The 23,151-nt window shown below is 41.1% G+C and overlaps 1 protein-coding gene across 1 annotated transcript; it reads right to left on the bottom strand.

Moving 5' to 3' along the window:
- Positions 1–761: 761 nt before the first annotated feature.
- LOC117046800 (lipase member M-like) lies at positions 762–16,090 on the bottom strand. Its single transcript, XM_033149206.1, has 10 exons — positions 15,902–16,090; positions 15,199–15,307; positions 11,550–11,667; positions 10,463–10,661; positions 8,342–8,451; positions 6,683–6,822; positions 5,121–5,267; positions 3,487–3,558; positions 2,626–2,691; positions 762–1,036 (listed from the first exon to the last, which is right to left on the bottom strand). The coding sequence occupies exons 2-10, from the start codon at positions 15,298–15,300 to the stop codon at positions 803–805; spliced, it is 1,188 nt and encodes a 395-aa protein (XP_033005097.1). The 5' UTR covers positions 15,301–15,307; positions 15,902–16,090; the 3' UTR covers positions 762–802.
- Positions 16,091–23,151: the final 7,061 nt, after the last annotated feature.

Here is a 23,151-nt window from a genome sequence, read left to right as displayed (position 1 = left end):
CTGGCCTTTTTCACGGGGTCTGATGCAGCAAGGCAATTCTTATATTCTTAATCATGTGATTAAGGATACACAAACCAGTGGTGAGGAAACTGATACACTTTTTTTAAAAAAACACCCTTAAAACACTTAGTCATTAATTACTCCAAATAATTATGGGAACTGTAGTTTATTAAGGATGCAGTGAGCTGCTAGAGGACCACTATTCCCTTCAGAGAGCTACAAGTAGAGGGATGATTGTTAAACCACTCTGGAATTGTAGCTCTGTGAGTTCCCAGGAAGCCACGGAAAGCCATGACTGTTAAAGTGGTATAAGAGTGCTTTCAACATATGTAAATGGATTTTTAAATACTGTGGATTTCAGTGGCCTACAAAGGCTGTCAATGCCAGTACAGTCGTACCTTGGAAGTCAAACGGAATCCATTCCAGAAGTCTGCTAGACTTCCAAAACGTTCGGAAACCCAACAGTGGCTTCTGATTGACTGCAGGAAGCCCCATCAGATGTTCGGCTTCCAAAAGAATGCTCGAAAACTGGAACAGTCACTTCTGGGTTCCAATCATTTGGGAGCTGATTTGCTCGGTAGCCAAGGCGTTTGAGATCCAAGGTATGACTGTATAGTATGTGTTGTGACTGGTGTAAAGAAAGAAATGAAATTTATCATAGGAATGTATCGATTTACAGAGCCATCCTCACAGAATCATAGAATTGTAGAGTTGGAAGGGACCCCAAGAGTCATCTAGTCCAGCCCCCTGAATTGCAGGAATCTCAGCTAAAGCAACCATGACTCAGCTAAGGCATCCCATCTCAGCTAAAGCATCTCATCAACTCCATGATTTTGTAGTACATGAGTTTGGGGGCACTGAGGCCCCAGATGAAATCCCAGTGGTTCCAGTATGTCATATTTTTGTAGTAAACTAGGTTAGTGATACGAGGAAGCAGGACGGCTACATCTCGGGGGGTTGCAATCAGGTCATTCCCGCCAGACCACACTGCAGTTGGCACAGTCATGTCCTCTATTTTATACGAAGGGGGAAAGCTCTAGAAAGAAAATGACAATGAATCATTATTATTTTTAAAATGTTGTTAGTGACAGCATCTTGACACAATTCAGACCACAGTCCACAGGCCTGTATAGATGGGTGGTTTTTCCTTCTTTCTACCTAGAACACTTATAGTCTGCTAACATGTTTTAAATATGGTTGGGTGGATCCTCTGAGGTTCTCCACAGATTTGCTCCTGGTTTTTTGAAGTTTTGCACTAAAAGCCCAGGAACTTTAGTCACTGATTTATTGCTTTCTAGAGTTGTTGTTGTTGTTGTTTTGTATTCTATCTTATTTCTTTTTAGCTTGTTGTACACTACTTTGATGGCCTCAGCCCATGAAGTGCTCTACACATTTACAAAACAAACAGACAAACAAACAATGGAGCAGGGGGCAGGGAGAACCCAAGGCAACCTGACTGACAATTGAAAGCTTCCCTGAAAGAGCTACACTTTCTGTAATTCATCACACAGATAACATGACAAAGTGGGAAGAAGAGGGGAGTTCTCCCCACATTTCTTTGCTGCCAATACCATTGTTCCTGCAAGGAAAGTGGGGAGTGGTTTGGGTGGTGGGAATGGCTTTGAGGACCCTCCAACTATTTGCTGCTTGGTCTGAGGAAACGGAGTTTGGGAGTCAGGAGATTCTCTCCACATTTTAAGGAGGTGGAAAAGAACTTGCTTTCAATGCAGAAGGTCCCATATTAAATCCCTGGCAGGGCTAGGAGAAATCCTTGGAGACAACTGGACACATATCGGCTCTTCCTCCAAACTTTGGTCAAATGTGTGGTCTGAGGTTGGATCTAGGAGGAGGGTGGGGCTAATGTACATAGCCATGTTCCACCCCCCCCCACACACATACATTCTCTGAGCATGTGGAGGTAAACACCTGATGAGATCACATTCACATTAACTGTGAGCTAGTGTGGTATATTGGTTAGCTTGTTAATTAGTACTTGGAGATCCATGTTTACATTCCCCCTTAACCATGAAGTTCACTGACTGACCCTGGATCAGTCACAATCATTCTAGACTACCTCACAGGGTTGTTAAGAGGATAAAATGAGGGGACAATGACACATTCCAGCTTGAACTCCATGGATGAATGGCGGGAGGTATATATGGCTGCCATACATCCAGGAATTGGACTGTCAAAATGGGGTCTGGGCAAATTTCCACCGAATTGGCAAAATGTCTGGGAAAACCTAGATGTATAGCAACTAGGGCATCTTTTTAAGAAAAAAAGTTTTAAAAATCCAATTCCCCCCATCCGCCAAAAAAAAAATCAACAACTTTGACAAAAAAAACAAAACAAAACCCAACTTTGTCCTGATTTGGGAATATGTAGATATGTATAATCTTGTGTCACCAAATCACTTTTTGGATAAAAGAATGATATTTTGCAAATCCATGTTAAGAACATCAGAAAATTAGGCCAATGCTTATCTCTTATATTGACACTGATTAGAACTCCAAGCAGTTAATATCATCTGGGTTGTGCTGATAGTCAGAACCATTGTAAATATGTGCCCTTGATGCAGATTTCTATTTTCACCATATTTACTGAAGAAAAATTGTTCTTTCTTACCTGGTTATATCTTGCCTGATTCTCTTTCCCGTAGTCAAAGTATCTGAATAATCCTGAATCTCTTATCTATCAAAATAATAGGAAGGCCATAGCATTGGATATTAGCATTAGATATTATGTGATACATATTACAAATAATAACATTACTATTTTTGAGCCAGCCTATTCTTTTCTGTAAAATCCTTGTTTGACTAATTATGAACGTTGCCTGTTCCTTTTGGAATTTATCTCTATGGCAGTAAATATCTCTTGGGGTAAAATATATTTTATGTGAGGAATCCCTTTCTGAAATGAAGGGATTTTCAGAACACTTGGTGTCCATGTGCCCATTTTTTCGTAAGACAAAAAGAGCTCCCTACTCTGCCTAAATAAACAAAACTAGGTTTTAACCATGTCAGTTCAGAAAGCTCAAAGTAGAACAATAGCACCAACTTAAATTGGCTTAAAAATTGTCCAGTAGCACCTTAGAGACCAACTAAGTTTGTTCTGGGTATAAGCTTTTGTGTGCATGCACACTTCTTCAGATACATTGAAACAGAAGTCACCAGACCACTGTTTCAGATGTATCTGAAGAAGTGTGCATGCACATGAAAGCTTATACCCAGAACAAACTTAGTTGGTCTCTAAGGTGCTACTGGACAGTTTTTTTTTATTTATTTTGACTGCGTCAGACCAACACGGCTACCTACCTGAATCTTAAATTGGCTTAATTATTGTAGTCGCTTCCCAGGGAAAGTTAAGTACACTAATGGTTGCAGGATTCTTTGCTGGAAGCTCAGAAATGTTGTAATTTCTGAGTGTGCATATAAGCATGGAACTCTCTTGACCACCCCAGTTGCTAAAAATTATACAACACTCTACCTGTTTCCAGTGTACAATAGATTTAGCTGATGTTCCATCTATAAAGCGAGCTGCATACACATCCAATCGACTCTGCAGGAAAAGTTTGAAAAATAAACAAAAATCTGAAAAAAACCAGTGGAATTAAAAAACAAAACAAAAAACCCCAGAAACATCCCTACAAGTAAAGGCTATGTTGTTTAGAAAAGGGATGAGGAAAATACTATACAATTATAAATGGGATGGAAAGAGTATTTGTGTGTGTGTGTGTGTGTGTGTGTGGAGAGAGAGAGAGAGAGAGAGAGAGAGAGAGAGAGAGATTTCTCCTTTTCGCATTAAAAGAACCTGAGGCCAACTCAGCTGGCAGATTCAGGAAAGTTCAAGCAAATAATTTTGTCACACAGTGTATATAGCTCAGCTGGGGAATTTACTTCTGCAAGATGTGGTAGTAGCTTTGAAGTGGGTTGAGACAAATTCATTTAAACCCAGCCAGATGGGCAGGGTACAAATAAATTATTATTATTATTATTATTATTATTATTATTATTATTATTATTAATAACAACTCTATCAGTGGCTATTAGTCATAATGGCTCTGCAGTACCTCCAGTGTCAGAGACAATATATTTCTGAATAGCAGCTGCTGGGAGACAGGAATGGTGAGACTGAGCTTGTGCTCAGGCTCAGCTCTTGTATTTCCTATAGGAATTTGGTTGGCCACTATGAAAACAGGATGCTGGGCGCGATGGGCCTTTGGTTTCCAACGTTTCTTGAACATGGGTCCCCAGCTGTTGTCAGACTACAACTCCCATCACCCCTGACCACTGGTCCTGTTATCTAGGGATGATGGGAGTTGTAGTCCAGCAACAGTAGGGGACCCAAATTTGAGAAACTCGGGGCTTTTCTTATGTTGCTGAATTCCAGCTTTTTAGTAGCAACTATTGTTAAGGCAATAAGATGCATTGAAGTTGATTCACCCTTTGAGATGAACTGGCCACATCCTGCTTATTGCTCGGCAGGCATTAGGCAGTGCATGCCTTCTGTCTTTAAGGTCATAGGCTGGACAGAACCAAAATTCTAATGGTCATTTTTCTTCAGGAGACATGTCTCCAATGCCAGTTGCACCCTAACTTTAAAGCAGTATCATATAACTTAAAACAGGCATGGCTTCCCCCAATGAATCCTGGGGGCTGTAGTTTGATAGGGGTGCTGAAAGTTGTTTGGTGACTCCTATAATTCCCCTCACAGACCTTTATTATTTCCCACAAACTGATTGTTAACCACTCTGAGGGAAGCCATGACTGTTTAAAGTGGTAAGATGCTGTATAGTGCAGATGGAGATTCACTTTCTGGCACCTATGCCCATTTTCCTGGGAGTAAGTCCCATTCAGCTCTATGAGAATTGTTTCTGACTAGACACATACAAGATTGTGCTGTAATAGTGCAATCCTAGGCATATCTACTCACAAGTAAGCCATATTATGTTCAATGAGATTATTTAAAGTTTGTACAAGATTCCTGTCTTATTCTGAGTCTTCAGCTTTTTGCACCCTTTGGATGCTCAGCTTTTGCTTAAAAAATGAAGCTTCATGAAGATTCAGAGCATGTAGCAAACCAATCATTAGCTACTATGTTTTATTTACACATCTACACACCATATTTAGATTTGTTGCATTAAATCCGCCTGCCGAGAATATGAGTTGAGCACAGAATTGCTGCATGAATGTAGCGCTGCACAATTTTCTGATAAAGTCTGCCACGGGCTTGCGAAACAGTACAAATTCTCCTCTGACAAAAATGCTCTGGAAAGATATAAAAGGTGTTACAATTTAACCTTAAAAAAATATTTACGGGATTAGCTATGTTCCTCTATAATTTTTTTGTGGCTGGTTGCAGCTTCTTAAGTTTCAGTTGGAGAGTGGGAGCAGAGACCCATATGCTGATCGTACCCTCAATGCAGGTGCCAGGGGTATCTGGTCCACCTTCCTTTGGGAAGGTCTGAAAGGGATTTAGAAGGGCATACATCTGGTCATACTTACAAGCCTCTTCACAATCAGGAACATTGATAACACTTAGGAGGCTTGTAATCATGTTCCACCAAATCTATTTACAAGACCCCTTCAGATCTTCCAACTCAGGTGGAATCTCGACACATATAAAAAAGGCTCTGAAAATGCTTTATTAAAAAAAACACTTTGAAAAATATACTGAATCTTCCATAAGCTCAACAACACCATCTAGTGTCACATTTGTATAATGCACTTAAAACATTATGTTTGCAGCTGTATAGCTGAGTCCTCAGTGCAGGAAGGTTGGAGTGAAAATTAGTGAATCTGTTGATTCTATTTCTCTCAGTTTTGCACATTCCACTCTTAAGTTCAATTCTCCACATTTCTAAATCAGGCACAAATCCGCTTGGAATTTCTTCAGTGTTATTTTTTTCTAATATATACATTTTTGGTACATATTTGCCTAGCACACACATTTTTGCAAATAAATTTCCCCTAATATAACCATTTTTTCCTGCTATTTTTGCTGACATGTGGATTGATATGCACATTTTACCCTAGTATATGCATTTTTGTATTCATAACCTGCCCGGAGAACCAAATTTTGGAGATGAGCAAATTTTGAATGGCAGCTGAGCTTCTTTTTTGCATATTGTGCAAATGAGGTAGGCTCTCCTACAATGCAAACTGAATTGAAAAAAATAATAATCCTATTCCTAGTTGGATGTGGACCAGAAACACAAAGCACACATGCATCTCTCCCCTAGATGGAAATATTTAATCCTCATGGTTTTTTTTCTTGGTTTGTTCTCTTTATGTTGATCAGCACTGTAAGAGCAATCCACAGCTCAATGAAATGTATAGTAAAGCATGTGTTGGTTCTTCAAAACTTTTTTTTTTAAAACAAAAACGAAATTTTGCTGTGCATAGCAACTCAAACAAATTTAGGTTGCATTTCTTATATTTCTAAACAGCCCTTCATCCAGTACGCTCTCACAGTAACACTGCAGTTATGTAAAATGTGAACCTGTTATATAGAATCATACAGTTTATAGACTTTTTTCTTTTATCGCATAGAGTAATCTCAATGAGGGTGACAGGTACAATTGTCTATCTTAGTTATGGAGTTAAGGGAATGGTTACTCTTAAATTCCTGCTAGCCTAGTATTTTTTGATTACCCGGTAATAAAATACAGATTGATGTGTACCTTGGATGAGTAGTCAGGTAGTAGGAAGGAAAATTTGGAAGGAGGGCTTGTCACATACTTAAGAGAAATCACAGGAGCCAAGGCGGTAAATAATTTGATTTTTTGAGACAGCTCTGGTATGGCTGAAAATGCTATGAAGCCTAAGGGGTAGGGGAGAAAAAGAGAGTGAGCATTTAGGACTGCTCTCTGTTTCTTGGGAGGAAAGCAATGACAAACCTAGACAGCATCTTAAAAAGCAGAGACATCACCTTGCTGACAAAGGTCCTTATAGTTAAAGCTATGGTTTTCCCAGTAGTAATGTATGGAAGTGAGAGCTGGACCATAAAGAAGACTAATCGCCGAAGAATTGATGCTTTTGAATTATGGTGCTGGAGGAGACTCTTGAGAGTCCCATGGACTGCAGAAAGATCAAACTTATCCATCCTTAAAGAAATCAGCCCTGAGTGCTCACCGGAAGGACAGATCCTGAAGTTGAGACTCCAGTACTTTGGCCACCTCATGAGAAGAGAAGACTCCCTAGAAAAGACCCTGATGTTGGGAAAGACAGAGGGCACAAGGAGAAGGGGACAACAGAGGATGAGATGGTTGGACAGTGTTCTCAAAGCGACTAGCATGAGTTTGGCCAAACTACGGGAGTCAGTGAAAGATAGGCGTGCCTGGTGTGCTCTGGTCCATGGGGTCACAAAGAGTCGGACACAACTGAACGACTGAACAACAACAAAAACAACAACAACAACATAGTACGAAATTCATTCGCCAATTTACCAAAGGGCTACTCCTAGACTCTAAAGCAGAGATGGGGATTCCTGGCCCTCCTGATATGGCTGGACCACAACTCTCACTATCACTGTTCATTTGCCACACTGGCTGGGGCTGATGGGAGTTGGAGTCCAAGCGCATCTGTAGAGCCACATGTTCCCTATATCTGCCCTATGCGATCAATGGGTCGCAAATTGAAGCCTAGCAATAGATCTGCCATGGGTGGCAAAACCTGACCATCTCCCCTCTCTACTCATCAAGTTGAAACCAGTTGCCAGTAAAATAAGGCAATTGAGATTACTCTGTTATTCTTGTAATGATTTTCTCTTTTAAATATAAGCTGTAAAAGTCTAAAATGAATCTAAATAGGGGAAACTCAGGATCACAGCTGTGTGTAAAGCAAGGCTGAACTCTTACGATACATCATGGGCTCATGGTAAGGTTTTATTCTATAACGTCAAAGCCTCTTTTTCTCCCCAGCGAGCAGCTGCTGATTGGAGGTGGGCAGAGGACCAGTTCAAACTGGTCGTGGGATGTATCTGGCCCAAGGACTGGCGATTTCTGGCCCATGGGCTGGTCAACAGGACACCTTACCACTTTCTCCACCCTTACAGCTATTTTCTCATTTTTTCCTGAAAACTCCTGTGTACCCTCACAGGGACATAGCATAGTCACAAAGGGAATGCAGGCCCATACTGACTGGTTCACAATTCAGCAGCAGTGTTGGGGCAAGGCTGACTCCCAAAACAAACGGATGAGCAGTATAAGGTCAAACTGGAATCTTTACAGCTGGCTCTAGGATCCAGAATAGCAGAACATAAGCCATTTTATTTAATTTTTTTAAGAAAGAGAAAGAGAACAAGAGAGTAAAAAAACATGGGTTAGTCCACTTTAGCATACCAATGGTTGTGCCTTGAGAGTAGCCTACGTAATACAGTTGCTTCTGCCCAGTTTTCTTCAGAATGAAGTTGATCATTGCTGGAAGGTCATACAGAGCCATTTCATGGAAACTGAAGAAAAGATTTAAATGTTATGGCAAAATTAGTGACACCTCTTCATCCGAACTCCCAGATGTTCACCCAGAGTTGCCTTCTGGAGGGTTTTGAGTGAAATGTGGGTGCAGAACCAGGTGGTGGAGCCACCATCTCTACTCTCCACTTTAATTTTGCAGCAGTGGCTTCCAGCAACAGGACATCACACAACATCACACAGACACACATTTTTTCACTTTACACATGAATCTCATGAAGAACCATCACACATAAAAGCAAGCTGTAGGATGTGAAGATGTTCAGTGTGTAGACCTCTACTTCTTTCCACACATTCTGGAATCATGCAGGTCACAGTACGTATGTGGAAAGCCAACATGCATAGAGATCTATAGCTTTTAGTTACTGTCCTGCTCAGTGTAACCCTATTGAAATTCAGGGTGTGACGAGGGAAGGAGGGGATTTGATTCAGTTTGCAATGAAACCTGAATATTTCAAATTTGCACTTTCTAAAACGAAACGACAACTGAAACACAGCTATCCTTCGAAATTCACATTAATCCATATGTTGTGATGCCATTCTCCAGCCAATCAAGAGTTTACAAAATACACATATTATGCAAAACTGTGAATAGAAATTAGTGAAAATGACATGATGAAATGTGCACACCGAAATATATCAAGAGAACTTTGCACTAAAGTTCTGAGGAATTTCCATGAAGACTTGTTAAACAAAAATAAATAAATTCAAATTGCTGCAGATATGTGGAGAACCAAATTTAAGATTGGGAAAAAAAGTGACAAACTGAGAGAACCTAAACCGACAGATCCTTCCATCCCTAACAAGGAGTAACAGGTTCACCCAGCCACAATGGTCCCCTCACATATGAATCATAGGAAGGGGCATTGTGAGGAATAAAAATGTTGCCTTTTCAAAAGGCCACAAGGCTGCAATGGCTAGATGACTGCAGACAGCAGAAACTTTCTTACACGTATCTTTAGAACAGCTTGTGGTTAGGAGGCTGATAGATAGGGCTGTTTGCAACCGTTTGCAGTTTATCTGTACACCCACTAGTGGTTGGGATGTGGCTTTATTGCTTGAGTCAATGTGTAAAAACATTAGAGACATGGACTAAATAAGGAGAAAGGTAAACAGGAGTAGTGGTCGTTGGAACTAGAGTAATGGGAGATTTTAGTATTGTAACTAGGTGGTCATGATAGGCTGTAAACCTTGCATGTACCCAGCCAATGGGTAAACAAGGGAGGGAACCTGTGATTTGGGTATAAAGAATATAAGCTTGTGCCTTGCCAATTTGGGGTGTTCCTACTTTGGACACCCACTCTTGCAAGAATGTATTGTACTCAATAAACTCTTTGATGCTTCACCAGTTTTTTTCAGAATTTATTTTGAGGGTCTTGGGACCCACGTTTTACTTCTAACAGGCATCACACATAGGGCTGTAGGATGTGAAAACCCCCTGCGTGTAGACTTCTACTCTTTCCCACACATTCTGGAATTGTGCAGGGCTCCGAAATTTTTATAGTCCCTATTTCAAAGGGTTATGTTTCTACAGTTCATTTCTTAGGATAGCTACATGCATAGAAGTCTATAGGTCATAGCCATAGTCCTGCTCAGTGCAAATCTATTGACATAAAGGGATATGAATAGGGATAGGGAGAAATTCAATTCAGTCTGCATTTAAAGCTGAATTTATCAAATTTGTTGATATGATAAAATTTTTTGAGTGATTAAGTTCTTAAAATTTTTGAGTGATTAAGTTCTGCAATCAATCAGTGTTTACAAAAATGTGTATATTCGGTAAAAGTGTGCATAAAATGTATATTATTAGTGAAAATAACATTTAAAATGTACCATATTGGGAGATACTACTTGCAAAAATGTGTTCACTAGTCAAAACTGCATACAAAAATGTGCTAATCTGGAGAAATTTGCAATAAAATGCTGAAGATCAGCAGAGTTAATGTATGAAATAATATTGTTTATTGCTATTTATTTTACAGTTCAAAATACCTGAAATCCCAAAATTCCTCTTGGTCAGTTGACAAATTCTGGTGTCTCTGAGACCAACTTGATCCTCTGCTGTTCCCCAGCCAAACATCATAGCCAGCATCCGCTAATATAAATCCAAAACTGTTGTTCGCCAGATTTTCGACCCAGAAGCTAGCTTCCGCAACTATCCCATGCTGCAGTAACACAACAGGCCTGGGACCTGGTTTAAAAAACAAATCTTTATAACAAAGCAAATGAGAATCTCTGTGCCATGATAACAAAGATGTTTTTGACAAATCTCTCCCTTGTTTATATAATTAGATTATAGCTTATATTACAGTACATTATGTCAGTATGTTTGTTAGGCTCTAGTCCAGGGGTCGGCAAGCTTTATCTCAGTTCAGGGATGGCTCGGCTCATGGGCCAGTCAAACAACCTCTGCGGGCCACTTCCAGCCCATGGGCCTTAGGTTGGTGACCCCTGTTTTGTCTCATTCAGTGGCATGGATCTGAATTTTGACTGTAGAGGAGGCTTGTCAACAGAGCACTATTCAAGAATTCAGAAAAATCTGTGGGCACTGAAACTGGGGAAGGGGAATAGGCAGGCACACACCAAACTATGCTCCCAAGGCCCTGATATGAAGTGAACTTGCCCATCCCATCATTGACCTTCCTGGGAAGTCTGAAGGGAATTTATAAGGATGCTTTCTCAAGGCATTTCCATGTGCTTCCATGAGGACATCTCCATGTGATCCTGATAAGGCTGGGCTCTCATTTGAGGAGAGACTTTTTAGGGTGTTCAGTCCCTTTCTGACCTTCCTGCTCAATACAAGACAATTGAGGAATGGAGCTGGTGTACCTGCCCCTTCACCCATCCAGTTTAAGGCTGCATATGCTCTTCTGAACACTTCAATGGGGTTCCAGAGGGTCATGCAATGATTCCAGAGGGTCATGCAATGGCTTTGGGTCTTGACTGAAGCTCTGATAGCTTCATGTAAAGCTCTAGTATTTACATAATTCTGCACTGTCTTAAGGTTTTTAATATGCCACTGTGATAGGCCAGCAATTTGTTTTGGACTCTGAATAAGGAAAAAAATATTCTCAGATACCTCCGGCGGTAAGATTTTCTCTTCCAAAGGGAATGCGGTTTACTGTCAAATAATAGCCGTCATCTGTTAAGACTTCATACTCTTCACTGGGGTATCCTTTGTAGCGGATCACCTCACTCTAAAAGAAGAAGCAATCAATTCCTGAGATGTTTTAATTCAAAATGTTTTAATCTGTCACAGAGACCTTTAGCTAACAACTGTACATTGATAGTGTCAGTATATAGGTCAGTCACTAGATGGCAACGGAGGCGGTTGTTTCTAAGTGAAGTCAGGCCTTTCCTGTGTCTGCTCTGTGTTTGTCTAAAAGACACCATAAACAGATGTCACCACAAGTGTACATTCCATATATATGCATACAACTATAGTTGAGCAGCACAATCATAGTGTTATTCACATGTAATGTTTAACAAGTTTACAACCTAAACAAAATAAAAATTAAAAAATCCTTCCAGTAGCACCTTAGAGACCAACTAAGTTTGTTCTTGGTATGAGTTTACAACCTGCGTGCGTACAAAGCAGTTGAGCTGTGTAGAAACTTTTGACAAGTGTAGACTCTTTCACACAAGACCCTTTCACTCTTTGCTTTAAAAATCAGTTTGCAATAAGCTCCTGTTCAGTATGAAATGAAGCTGCACCAACACATCACCACCACCACCAGATTTCATTGCATTTGTATACTGTCTTTCTGCAAAGGTACCCAAAACAGTGTACTGTTTCAAAGTACTAAGACAAATGATAAAACATCTAAAAGCGGGGAGGAAGTCTGACTGGAAAAGGTTGTGATGTTGTCTGTGCCTGCCTCCTTCATACTCACTTACTCAACCTACCGGTACAGTCAGAATTGAGAAACGTTCCTGAACTGCTTTCAGTACAGTGGTACCTCTGGTTAAGAACTTAATTCGTATCTGCTATCCATATCAACAACTAATAACAGATATGGATGGCACGCCTACCTCAATTATGAAAAAGTTAAAGTGAATAAAGAATTTACAAGTCGTATCCTTAGAGGAACATTATATAAAGTTTGGATTAAATATAGAAGATATGTAGAACCGCAAACACCATGGTGGATTTCAACGGTGGAAGCCCTTGCTATTAAGAAATTAAACACTAAAACAAATTTGCCAACTTATAAACAACTAGTAAAAGAAGAACAAGGAAAGTTGAGGTTAAAAACATTTGAAGAAATAAGGATATATGAAATAGATAGATGGCAGTATACACAACTTAAAGGTATATTTAATGCAAATCCAACAAATGGCTTTCCCAAAGAAAATTCTAAATTTGATAGCATAGTGATACAAAATAATAAGAAATTATTGTCTAAAGTATATAATTTGTTATTGGATTGGGATTTAATGGATGAAGAGGTAAAGGAATCAATGATAAAATGGTCTAAAGATATTGGCCAGACAATTTATTTAGAGCAGTGGGGAAAATTCTGGAAAGAAGCCATAAGATTTACTGCCTCATACACAATTAAGGAAAACTTTATAAAAAATGTTCCATAGGTGGTATTTAACACCTGTGAAGCTGGCCAGGATGTACAAACTAAAATCAAACCTTTGTTGGAGGTGTAATAAAGAAGAAGGAATGACAATACACATGTGGTGGCAATGCGAGGAAATTAAGAAGTTCTGGTTAATAGTGAATGAAGAAATGAAGAAAATGTTGAAAATATCAATAACAAAAAGACCAGATGCATATTTACTTGGATTAATAGATGATGAAATACCGAGAGGGAGGAAAAGAATTTTTCTTTACGCAAGCACTGCCACTAGAGTAGTAACAGCCACACATTGGAAAACACAGAGGGTTCCATCAAAGGAAGAATAGATTTGTAAATTAAATGAATATCTAATCTTGGCAAAATTAACCATTTCAATAAGAAATCAGTCAAACCAAAAACTAAAAAATGAATGGAAATGTTACGAGGGGTATATGGCAAAGCCCAGCTCAAAGAAAGTTATGCTATCATGCCTAAATAAAAAATATGAAGTATACAATATAAAATAGAAGTACGAGAGCTAGTAAGAAATAGAGAATGAATAATCAAATGGAGGGAGAACTTGGAATGCAATAATATTGAAATATAGATCTTGGAGGAAGTCGAGTTGGAGGCGGAGGGAAATACATGGGGTCAAAAATAATTAAAAGAGTTAGAAGGTATAAATGAAAGGGAAATGGGAATTGGTGGTGGGATAAGGGGATAAGATTGTGAGATAGGTAATATAAATGTACTGTATGGAAATAAGTTGTAACATGAATTGTATTAAATTATATTACAAAATAAAAAAAAGAGAGAGAAAGAACTTAATTCATTCCGGAGGTCCGTTCTTAACCTGAAACTGTTCTTAACCTCAGGTACCACTTTAGCTAATGGGGCCTCGCGCTGCCGCCATGCTGCCAGCGCACGATTTCTGTTCTCATCCTGAGGTAAAGTTCTTAACCTGAGGTACTACTTCTGGGTTAGAGGAGTCTGTAACCTGAAGTGTCTGTAACCCAAGGTACCACTGTATTATGGAGTAGAATTCCTGGCTCTCACTCTTGGACACCGTACTCAGATTCTCAGCCAGATTGTTACCAAACATTCAATTCCACAATTCACCACATAGATTATGTTACAATGAGTCCATTTAGCAGATTAATGCTGAGCTCCAAAGATGTAAGCAGGGCTTTCTTTCAGCCGGAAGTCACCAGAACTCTATTCCTGCACCTCTCGGGTGGGTTCCATTGTCATTCTAAGGGAGGTGTTCATGCTGGTGCTACCAACGTTGCATCCTTAGAGAGGGAGGCCCACTGTCTGATTCAGACTCAGGCACATCCCCAGAGGTGAGGAGCGTTTTGCTGGCAGGAGGAGACACCTGGTTCAAATCAGGCAGCCCTCCCTTGGTGCTTGGGACATCCAACAGTACTGAGGTGGGACTTTCTCCCGACAACCAGCATCCAGCACAGCACCTCACAGGCCATTGGGTCCTCCCCCAGGACCGAACTCCCCACTCTCATCCCGTTCCTTCGCCCCACTCTAGCCATCTCTGCCAAGAAGTCTTCATTGGGCTCACTACACTAAGAGTTCTTTTTTTCTGGGGGGGATGCGGGGGGGGGGGAAACACACATACACCTAAACTTTCTGTGAATCTAAGTTTGGCCTCATTGAGGGGCAGTATTTCAATATGAATAGGAAAATGAGAGTATCCCTAAACATTTTTAAAGAAAAAAAGCACTGCTAAGAGGGAAACAGAAAGTGCTGTTGTCCTTGCTGTTCTACATACTACTACTCCGTATCACCAGAAATAAGTTTTGCATTTCCCCATGGCTTGTTTGTCACCACTCCCAATTACATATCCCCACCCCGTTAACCAATAGTTATGCTTCTGATGTTCCAGACCTAGGATTGCCAACACGTTGCAGATGTTGTTGGGCTAGAACTCCCATTAGGCCCTGATAAATGGTCATGCAGTCTGGGGCTCATGGGAACTGGAGTGCCACAACAGCAGCTTGAGGGCACCTTGTTGGCTACCCCTGTTCTAGACTGGAGGAAGGAAGACAGAAGGAACAAGCACTGCTCTTCAGCTCCCTCAGATTTGAATTCTAGGCCCATCTCAGGCCTGCCACTGCCATGAGATTTATAAAGGAGTGCATAGCTTACAACATTCATGTGAACTTCAGGATTTGAACCTCTGCTCCCACTCAGTTCTTCTGAGCTCCCAGTTGCTCGTATTAGGCAAGCAATGGCAAGAAACCACCACATCTTCTTTCTATATATGAATTTTTTAAAAAAGAAAAAAAAAGTGAATGGGAGAGGAGGGGGAAAAGGTGGGGTATCCTACATCAATTACTTCATAAGTAATGCAGACAAAAATATACACATTTTAATCAAATATTCCAGAATGTCTGAAATCCAAATTCAATATATGAGTAGCATACAAAAATAAACCATCAAACCTAATAGAAAACAAAATTGTGTTAAATGCTTGGAATTCCAAGCTGCATAAACCAAGTAAACTAATTTGGGAAGAAAAGAAGAGTTTTAAACCAATGTGAATAACAAGAACAACAACAACAACAACAATAATGCCAGGGCTTGCTTTCCTTCTAGGAGAAGAGAATATCAGGGAACTGGGGCTGCATGCCAAAAACACATGCTTGAGTTACAGCATGTTATACCTAGAGGGGCACATGAAAAAAAATCTTTCCCTACAAATCTTCATTCCGTTCTGTTTTAAGACATTCTTTTAAAAATTCCAGGCTACACTGTACCTTGCCTTCCCCCTTACCTTTTGCTTAGCAATACCCCATACTCCTCAAAATGCAAATATATACAAAAAACCCAGAATAAATGAAAATATTACCACTCAGAGTCCTCTAGCTGTGTTTAGGCAGGAACAGAATTTCCAAATGATGCCTCCGCCAACATTACCAGCATTATCTATTACCAGAGAAATTCCTTTTCCATGTTTCACAAGGGATTTGTTTTTGCAATTGCCATTTCCTTATAATCGGTTCTCTTTCTTCTTGATATCAAAGTATCCGCAGCATAGCAGTAATATTGTGGGTGGCTTCCTTAGTTATATGACTAGAATGGCACAACATTCTTGGTTAGTTCCATTGGGAACACCTAATTAATACTTGTGTCCAGTGTAAAGGAAATAAATGCACATGACTGATGATCTGTAGCAGTGCACTTGACGCGGCCACTCACAATCACAGCAGAACACATGTGTGTTGGAAATTGGGGCATTTTTTGCCCTGTGAGTCTATGCTCCCCTAAATTACTAACGAGGGATATGATGCAGAAAGAGTGGAGTCAAGGTTATGGAAACGAACCCTGAATAGGCGACCCATTACTTTAAAGTGATGTCCTTAATAAACCTTTTATTTTAATGCCTATGCCATTCATTTTAAAGCCACCCTACATTTTAATACACAGTTCTTTTGCATTCCTGCACGTAGGCATGTGACATCAGATACTGGTGCTTCCACCTAAGCTCCTATTTAATATAATAGGCTTATGGTACATTCATAGAGACAGCATCAATTAAGTCAATTTTAATCCTACCCGTATGAAGGACTTTCTGGCAGCACCACTGCCATATACAAGAGTGCCCAGGTCTGTAGGTGTAGCACCGGCCAAGAAAGATGCTGTGCTCAAATACTTTGGTTACTCCACCACTGCAGAGGCAACAAGGCCATTTTTTCTCCATTGTAAATACATACCCTGCAACAGTCTACAATTATATCCAGGGACATCCCCGTGCCACGCTTTCCACACTGTGTCCTCCTTCCGATTCCTCCTGTGTATACGCAGTAAAACATACACCACTCTCTGTGTCCTCCTTCTCACCTCTTAACTGTCATTACATATCACTGGAGGCCTTTCTTCATTTATACACTCTTGCAAAAACTGTCCTAACTGGTTTCTGAACAAGATGTTTTAGTAGATTGACAAGATCCATGTGTGCAAGGGTGTCTGTGTATCAGTGCCATTCGAAAGAACCTCATCCTAGATTCGGTTTAATCTCGCTTATTTGTGAGCAATGCAATCACTTTTGGATAGAGCCCCTCAGGGACCCAAGCCCTTTCTATTTCTACATAGTCAAAACAAAATAGAAAATAAAAAAAATCCTTCCCGTAGCACCTTAGAGACCAACTAAGTTTGTTCTTGGTATGAGCTTTCATGTGCATGCACACTTCTGAAGAAGTGTGCATGCACCCAAAAGCTCATACCAAGAACAAACTTAGTTGGTCTCTAGGTATCTGAAGAAGTGTGCATGCACCCGAAAGCTCATATATTTATTGATTTGACATTTGTTAATTTGATTTTTCTCATTTTTGTGAATTGAAACTTGGCAATGGGAAAAAAGAAAGCTCATACCAAGAACAAACTTAGTTGGTCTCTAAGGTGCTACTGGAAGGATTTTATTATTATTTATTTTGTTTTGACTATGGTAGACCAACACGGCTACCTACCTGTAACTATTTCTACATAGATCATTCATCAAATCCATTGGTTTTCATTTCAGCACCACCTGTACCCTGGTGACACCCAGCTTTACCTTTCTACCTCGGATATCTTTATCTCCATCCAGTCTTGCAACTCCCGCTGCCTGCAGCAACATTCCTGCTTGGATGGTCACCATTTAAAACTCAGCACAACAGAGGGCAAACTTCTCATCTATCCTTCCAAATCTTCACCTCCTCAGAGATGGACTTTTTCACTGCCAGTGTTGTGGAATGCCCTTCCTGCTAAAATACAAGAGGTCCAATCTGTGTTGGGTTTCTGCTGGCCTCTGAAAACACACCTGTTTAGGCAAGCATTCTCCTGCGCTGAACTCCTGGTGTGTTATTGTTTTAGTTTGTGTGGTTTTAATTATATACCTGTATTTATTACTGTGCATTATAATTAAGGGTGCCTCAAAACCCACAATGGATTTCCTATTGTTTGTTTTAATTATGCATTGATTTTACAATTGCAAACCACCTAGGAGCCACTTGCTAGCTAAATAAATAAATAAATAGTTGCCCATTTTCATTCATAGACTAGAGTCCCAATGTAACTTGTTGATAAGGCTCAGAGTCTGAACATTTTGATGGATCTTGCCTTCTTCTTCTTTTGTTTCCATATTTCATCCACTACCAAATTGTGTGACAACTCTGCTTCACATGTTTGTGTGCATGTGAGCCCAATCATTTACTTTTGACTACAGTAACCTCTTCCTCCTCTGCCCCCATTCTCATTCCTTAGGCCTCTTTCTTGAATGTTATGACTAAAACCATTTGGGTCACATGACTCAGAGACTGCGACAGCCATTCTTTGCTCCTTACATGAACTTCCTGTTTGCTCATACTCCTGAGCCCTTTCCAGGCATTCCTATGACACATGAGACAGAGGTGCCCCCAACATTGCCACAAGAGCAGATGCTACAGGGCAAGAGGACAGATAATGAACATTCCCCACATCAAATGGGGTGCGCCTTTCGCGTGGTCACGAGTAGCCCCCTTGGATCACGGTGCAGCTCCTGGCAGTTGGACCTGGCACCACCTTTCCCAGGTTGGATACCTGTGGACTCCACCTACTCTAGCAGCCGCCCAATCCTGGCTGGGGAGGTGTTGCCAGGGGGATTGGCCAGGCAGAAGGAGGGATTAGGCAGTGCACACAATAGAAGTTGAGTCATACCTGGGAAGCGGCCGTTGGATTCAGAGCTTCCCCACCCTCCACTCCCTCAATTGACGTTTACTTTGCAGGTTAACCACCTTTTTTCCACAGCCACACAGGCACGCAGGTGCTGCTATGACAAGGTCGCTGTTGAAGGGCCGGAAAGGACTTTCCCTGCATTGGCAGGTTTCGCCTTTCCCGTAGCAATTCATCACAACTTTGGCGGTTGCAGGCCTTGGGCGGAATCCTTTAGTCATCTACGAAATTGGGGGTGGGGTGGGGAGCTGTGACCCCCACCCCCATTGCGGCGTTGATAACAGGGTTCCCGTTAAAGGGGTCTCAGGGGGAGGCATTAACCATATGCCCCAAGGTCATCACTGCCCTCCCCCTCCAGCGGTGGCGAATAGGGGGGCGGGCTATCTGTTTGAAAATATGTTCTCCAGAGCTAGCTCATACGCCACTCATGCTGGATAACCCTGAAGTTACCCAGAACCCCGGCTGGGGGGCTGGGAAGGATAAACGCCCAATGCCTGAGCCAAGGTCTTCCTACATCTGAATATTAATAAAGTTGTGGCCAATTTAATCCCATAGAATGTTGTCACGTGTTGTTATTTCCCTCAGGGGCTGCCCGGGGTTTGGGGGACTCTGCCTGGCCACACAATATAGGAGCAAGAGTGAGGCAGCTGGAAGCTCACAAGTGAGAGGGAACATGCACACGAAAGCTCATACCAAGAACAAACTCAGTTGGTCTCTAAGGTGCTACTGGAAAGAATTTCCTATTTTGTTTCCTATTTTGTTTTGACTATGGCAGACCAACACGGCTACCCACCTGTAATAGCACATCCCAGTCCTGGCTGGGCACATATTGCCTCAGAAAAAAATCCTGAGCCATTAATGATTCTTTTATTCCCCTATAGATTTGTTATTGTTTGAGCACATGCCAGAGGCCAAATTGAATAAGATAGAACAAACCTGAGCCCCCAAAGTGGACCTTACTGCCCATCTACAAATATCCCCTTTGGGGGCAAAGTGCTTGAGGCAGGGATGGCTGTGTAGCTTCAGTTGTACAGTGGAACCTTGGTTCTCAAACTTAAACCATTCTGGAAGTCCATTCAACTCCTGAAACAATTTGAAAACCAAGGCATGGCTTCCTATTGACTGCAGGAGCAGAAGCCACATTGGACGTTTGGCTTCCAAAAAACATTTGCAAACCGGAACACTTACTTCCGGGTTTTCGGTGTTCGGGAGCCGATTTGTTCGTCAACTAAGCTGTTCTAAACCAAGGTTCCACTGTACTTGCATGAAACAGACTACAGTAGTACCTTGGTTTACGAACTTAATCTGTTCCTGAAGTCCATTCTTAAAACAAATCTGTTCTTAAACCGAAGCACGCTTTCCCTAATGAAGCCTCCCACCGCCAGTAACCTTCCACCGTTAGGCTTCCGTTTGTAGACCAAGGTAAAGTTTGCAAACTGCAACACTACTTCCGGTTTTGCAGATTTCATAAACTGAATAGTTTGTTAACAGGGCTGTTCATAAACCAAGGTACCACTGTATCTTGACCCATTTCTGTTTGACTTCAGATCTGATTTTGGTGCGAAAGCAGATCTGGCATAATGAAAAGAAGCATCAATAAATTTAATGAGCTCAAATCCATCACAGCAAAATATTGATTTATAGAGAATTCCCCATCAACTCCACAATTTTGTAGTACATGAGTTTGGGGGCATTGAGGCCCCACATGAAATCCCAGTGGTTCCAGTATGATATATTTTTGTAGTAAACTAGGTTAGATATGCGAGGAACTAAGATGGCTATATCTCCTGGGCGTACAATCAAGTCATTTCCACCAGACCACACTGCAGTTGGTACACTCATGTCTTCTATTATATGAAGGCGGTACACTCTAGAAAGTAAAAGACAGTGGTTCATTTTCAGTAAATAAATAAACTGATGTTGTTAGTGACAGCATTGAGGCATAATTTAGAGAGTACCTATGTGATGTTCACAACCTTATATGGAGGCAGGTATTTCCTCCTTCCTAATTAGAACTCTCCTGGCCTGCTAACATGTTTTAAATATAGGTAAGTAGCCGTGTTGGTCTGCCGTAGTCAAAAAAAATAAAATAAAAATAAAATAAAAATCCTTCCAGTAGCACCTTAGAGACCAAGGTGCTACTGGAAGGAATTTTTTTATTTATTATGTTTTAAATAGGAATAGGCAAATTCCCAGAGGCTTTCCTCAGGATTGTTCCTGGTTTTTCCAAGTTTCCCCCCACTCTGGAACAAGTAAATTAGTGTACATTAAATGTTCTAAGAGCTTATAGGAAGGTTTTAACTGTTTTTAGAATTTGTATTTTCTGCATTCCCTCTTGTTCTACAGCAAGTAATCAATGACTGGAGGGAAACCCTGAGGAAATTGCAACTAATGGAAATTGAAAGCTTCCATGAAAGAGCTACACTTCTTGTTTATATTATTATCTATTTTATTTATTAATTCTGTATACCTTCCTTCATCAGAAGATCTCAGGGAAGTCCACAGTGTAAAAAATACAAAAATCTGGACGTTCCAGTTTGGAGCTTTTCCTCTTTATGAGTTTGCCTAACATTTAAAAAGTCACCATAAGGTCAGAGATCACAGATTTCTAAACATCTGGTCCTGTGAGAGAAGGTATATGCACAGAAGTGTACACGGCCAGGCTTTCCCTCCAGACTTTGGTCAAGCGTGTATAGGCCTGAAACTGGATCCAGTGTTACAATGAGGTTGGGGCTAATCAGTGCTATTTTTCTAGAAGAAGAGGTGCAGGAACTTACCATGAACGTCTCCCTTGTTCTCTTAGAATGGCAATGCCTCCCAACTGAGAGGTGCCGGAACTGAGTTCTGGAAAGTTCTAGCTGGAAAAAAGCCCTGGGGAGGATCCAACAACATCTCCGCTGCCGCCCCCCACCTCCCGCCAAATGCAGCGGGGTGGTGGGAGGCAGCAGGAGCTAAGCCTTCGCTCCATAAGACGCACTAACATTTCCCCTTCCTTTTCAGGAAGGAAAAAGTGTGTCTTATGGAGGGAAAAATACGGTATCTAATGTTAGCCACCCTGAGCCCGACGTTGGCCGGGGAAGGTGGGATATAAATAAAAGTTGTTTATTATTATTATTATTATTATTATTATTATTATTATTATTATTATTTGTTGTTATTCCTTTGTAAGAAAATATGAAATAACGTAAAACCATTTTTGCGGGGGGGGGATCAATGGGGGGGGTTGACAAGAAATTTTCCGCACTGGGTACCCCCTGACGTTCCCATGCCTTGGGGGAGGGGTGGCAATTTTTTTTTTGCCCCCGGGCGGGTACCAATTTACCTAGCTACACCCCTGAGGACAGGTTTTCCAAATCTCAGAAACTGAGACGGCTTCTGTAAATCCAGGACTGTCCCTAGACAATAGGGACACTTGGGGGGTCTGCCTTAAGTGATCTGTAATGGCAGTTAGTAGGTCAGAAGGAGAACACAGATGATGCCCTGCATCATCATTCATGAGATGTGGCATACACGCCATTGAATAGCAATTCCCATTAAATTTGGGGGGAGGGGTGCCTCAAAATATTTTGTTGGTGGTGCAACAATTTGTTGTAAATGTTGCACAATGTGAATTTACAATTGGGGGGGTATTGCCTCCACTGCAATGGTGGAGTAACCAAAGTATGTCAGCACAATGCTTCTCCTAGGCAGCATGACAGTCGCTTAGGTGCCAGGGGTGGTGCCAGAAAGTGTATATATACAGGTAGGATTAAATTGACTTTATTTGTGGGGACCTAATTTGTCAAAGGTCCATTTAGTTAAAGATATGGTTTTCCCAGTAGTAATGTATGGAAGTGAGAGCTGGACCATAAAGAAGGCTGATTACTGAAGAATTGATGCTTTTGAATTATGGTGCTGGAGGAGAGTCTTGAGAGTCCCATGGACTGCAAGAAGATCAAACCTATCCATTCTGAAGGAAATCAGCCCTGAGTGCTCACTGGAAGGGCAGGTCCTGAAGCTGAGGCTCCAAAACTTTGGTCACCTCATGAGAAGAGAAGACTCCCTGGAAAAGACCCTGATGTTGGGAAAGATGGAGGGCACAAGGAGAAGGGGACGACAGAGGACAATATGGTTGGACAGTGTTCTTGAAGCTATCAACATGAGTCTGACCAAATTGCGGGAGGCAGTGGAAGACAGGAGTGCCTGGTGTGCTCTGGTCCATGGGGTCACAAAGAGTCCGACACAACTAAACAACAACAACAAATTTGTAAAGATGATTGCCATGTTTATTAATTGGTGCTTCTTGTATGAATGCACCACAAACGTATTGTTTTAAACAGAAGCCCAGGTTGAAGTACCACACACTTGGTTGTACACCACATAGTTCACTCTCAGTTAAACAATAATAATCACAGGACAGGCCTCAGTTCC

The sequence above is a fragment of the Lacerta agilis genome, chromosome 5 (genome assembly GCF_009819535.1).
Source record: "Lacerta agilis isolate rLacAgi1 chromosome 5, rLacAgi1.pri, whole genome shotgun sequence".
Lineage (NCBI taxonomy): Eukaryota > Metazoa > Chordata > Lepidosauria > Squamata > Lacertidae > Lacerta > Lacerta agilis.
This window is presented reverse-complemented; position numbering and strand designations above follow the sequence as displayed.

Bases quoted from the DNA above. Each gene is read 5' to 3' on its own strand.
- LOC117046800 (XM_033149206.1), bottom strand. From the start codon at position 15,300: ATGTGGTGGTTTCTTGCCATTGCTTGCCTAATACGAGCAACTGGGAGC. The intron at 3,559-5,120 runs GTGTGTAGATGT...CTTTTCCTGCAG, and splicing joins ATGCAACAAATCTAAATATG to AGTCGATTGGATGTGTATGC. The intron at 2,692-3,486 runs GTAGAGTGTTGT...TTATTTTGATAG, and splicing joins CTATTGTACACTGGAAACAG to ATAAGAGATTCAGGATTATT.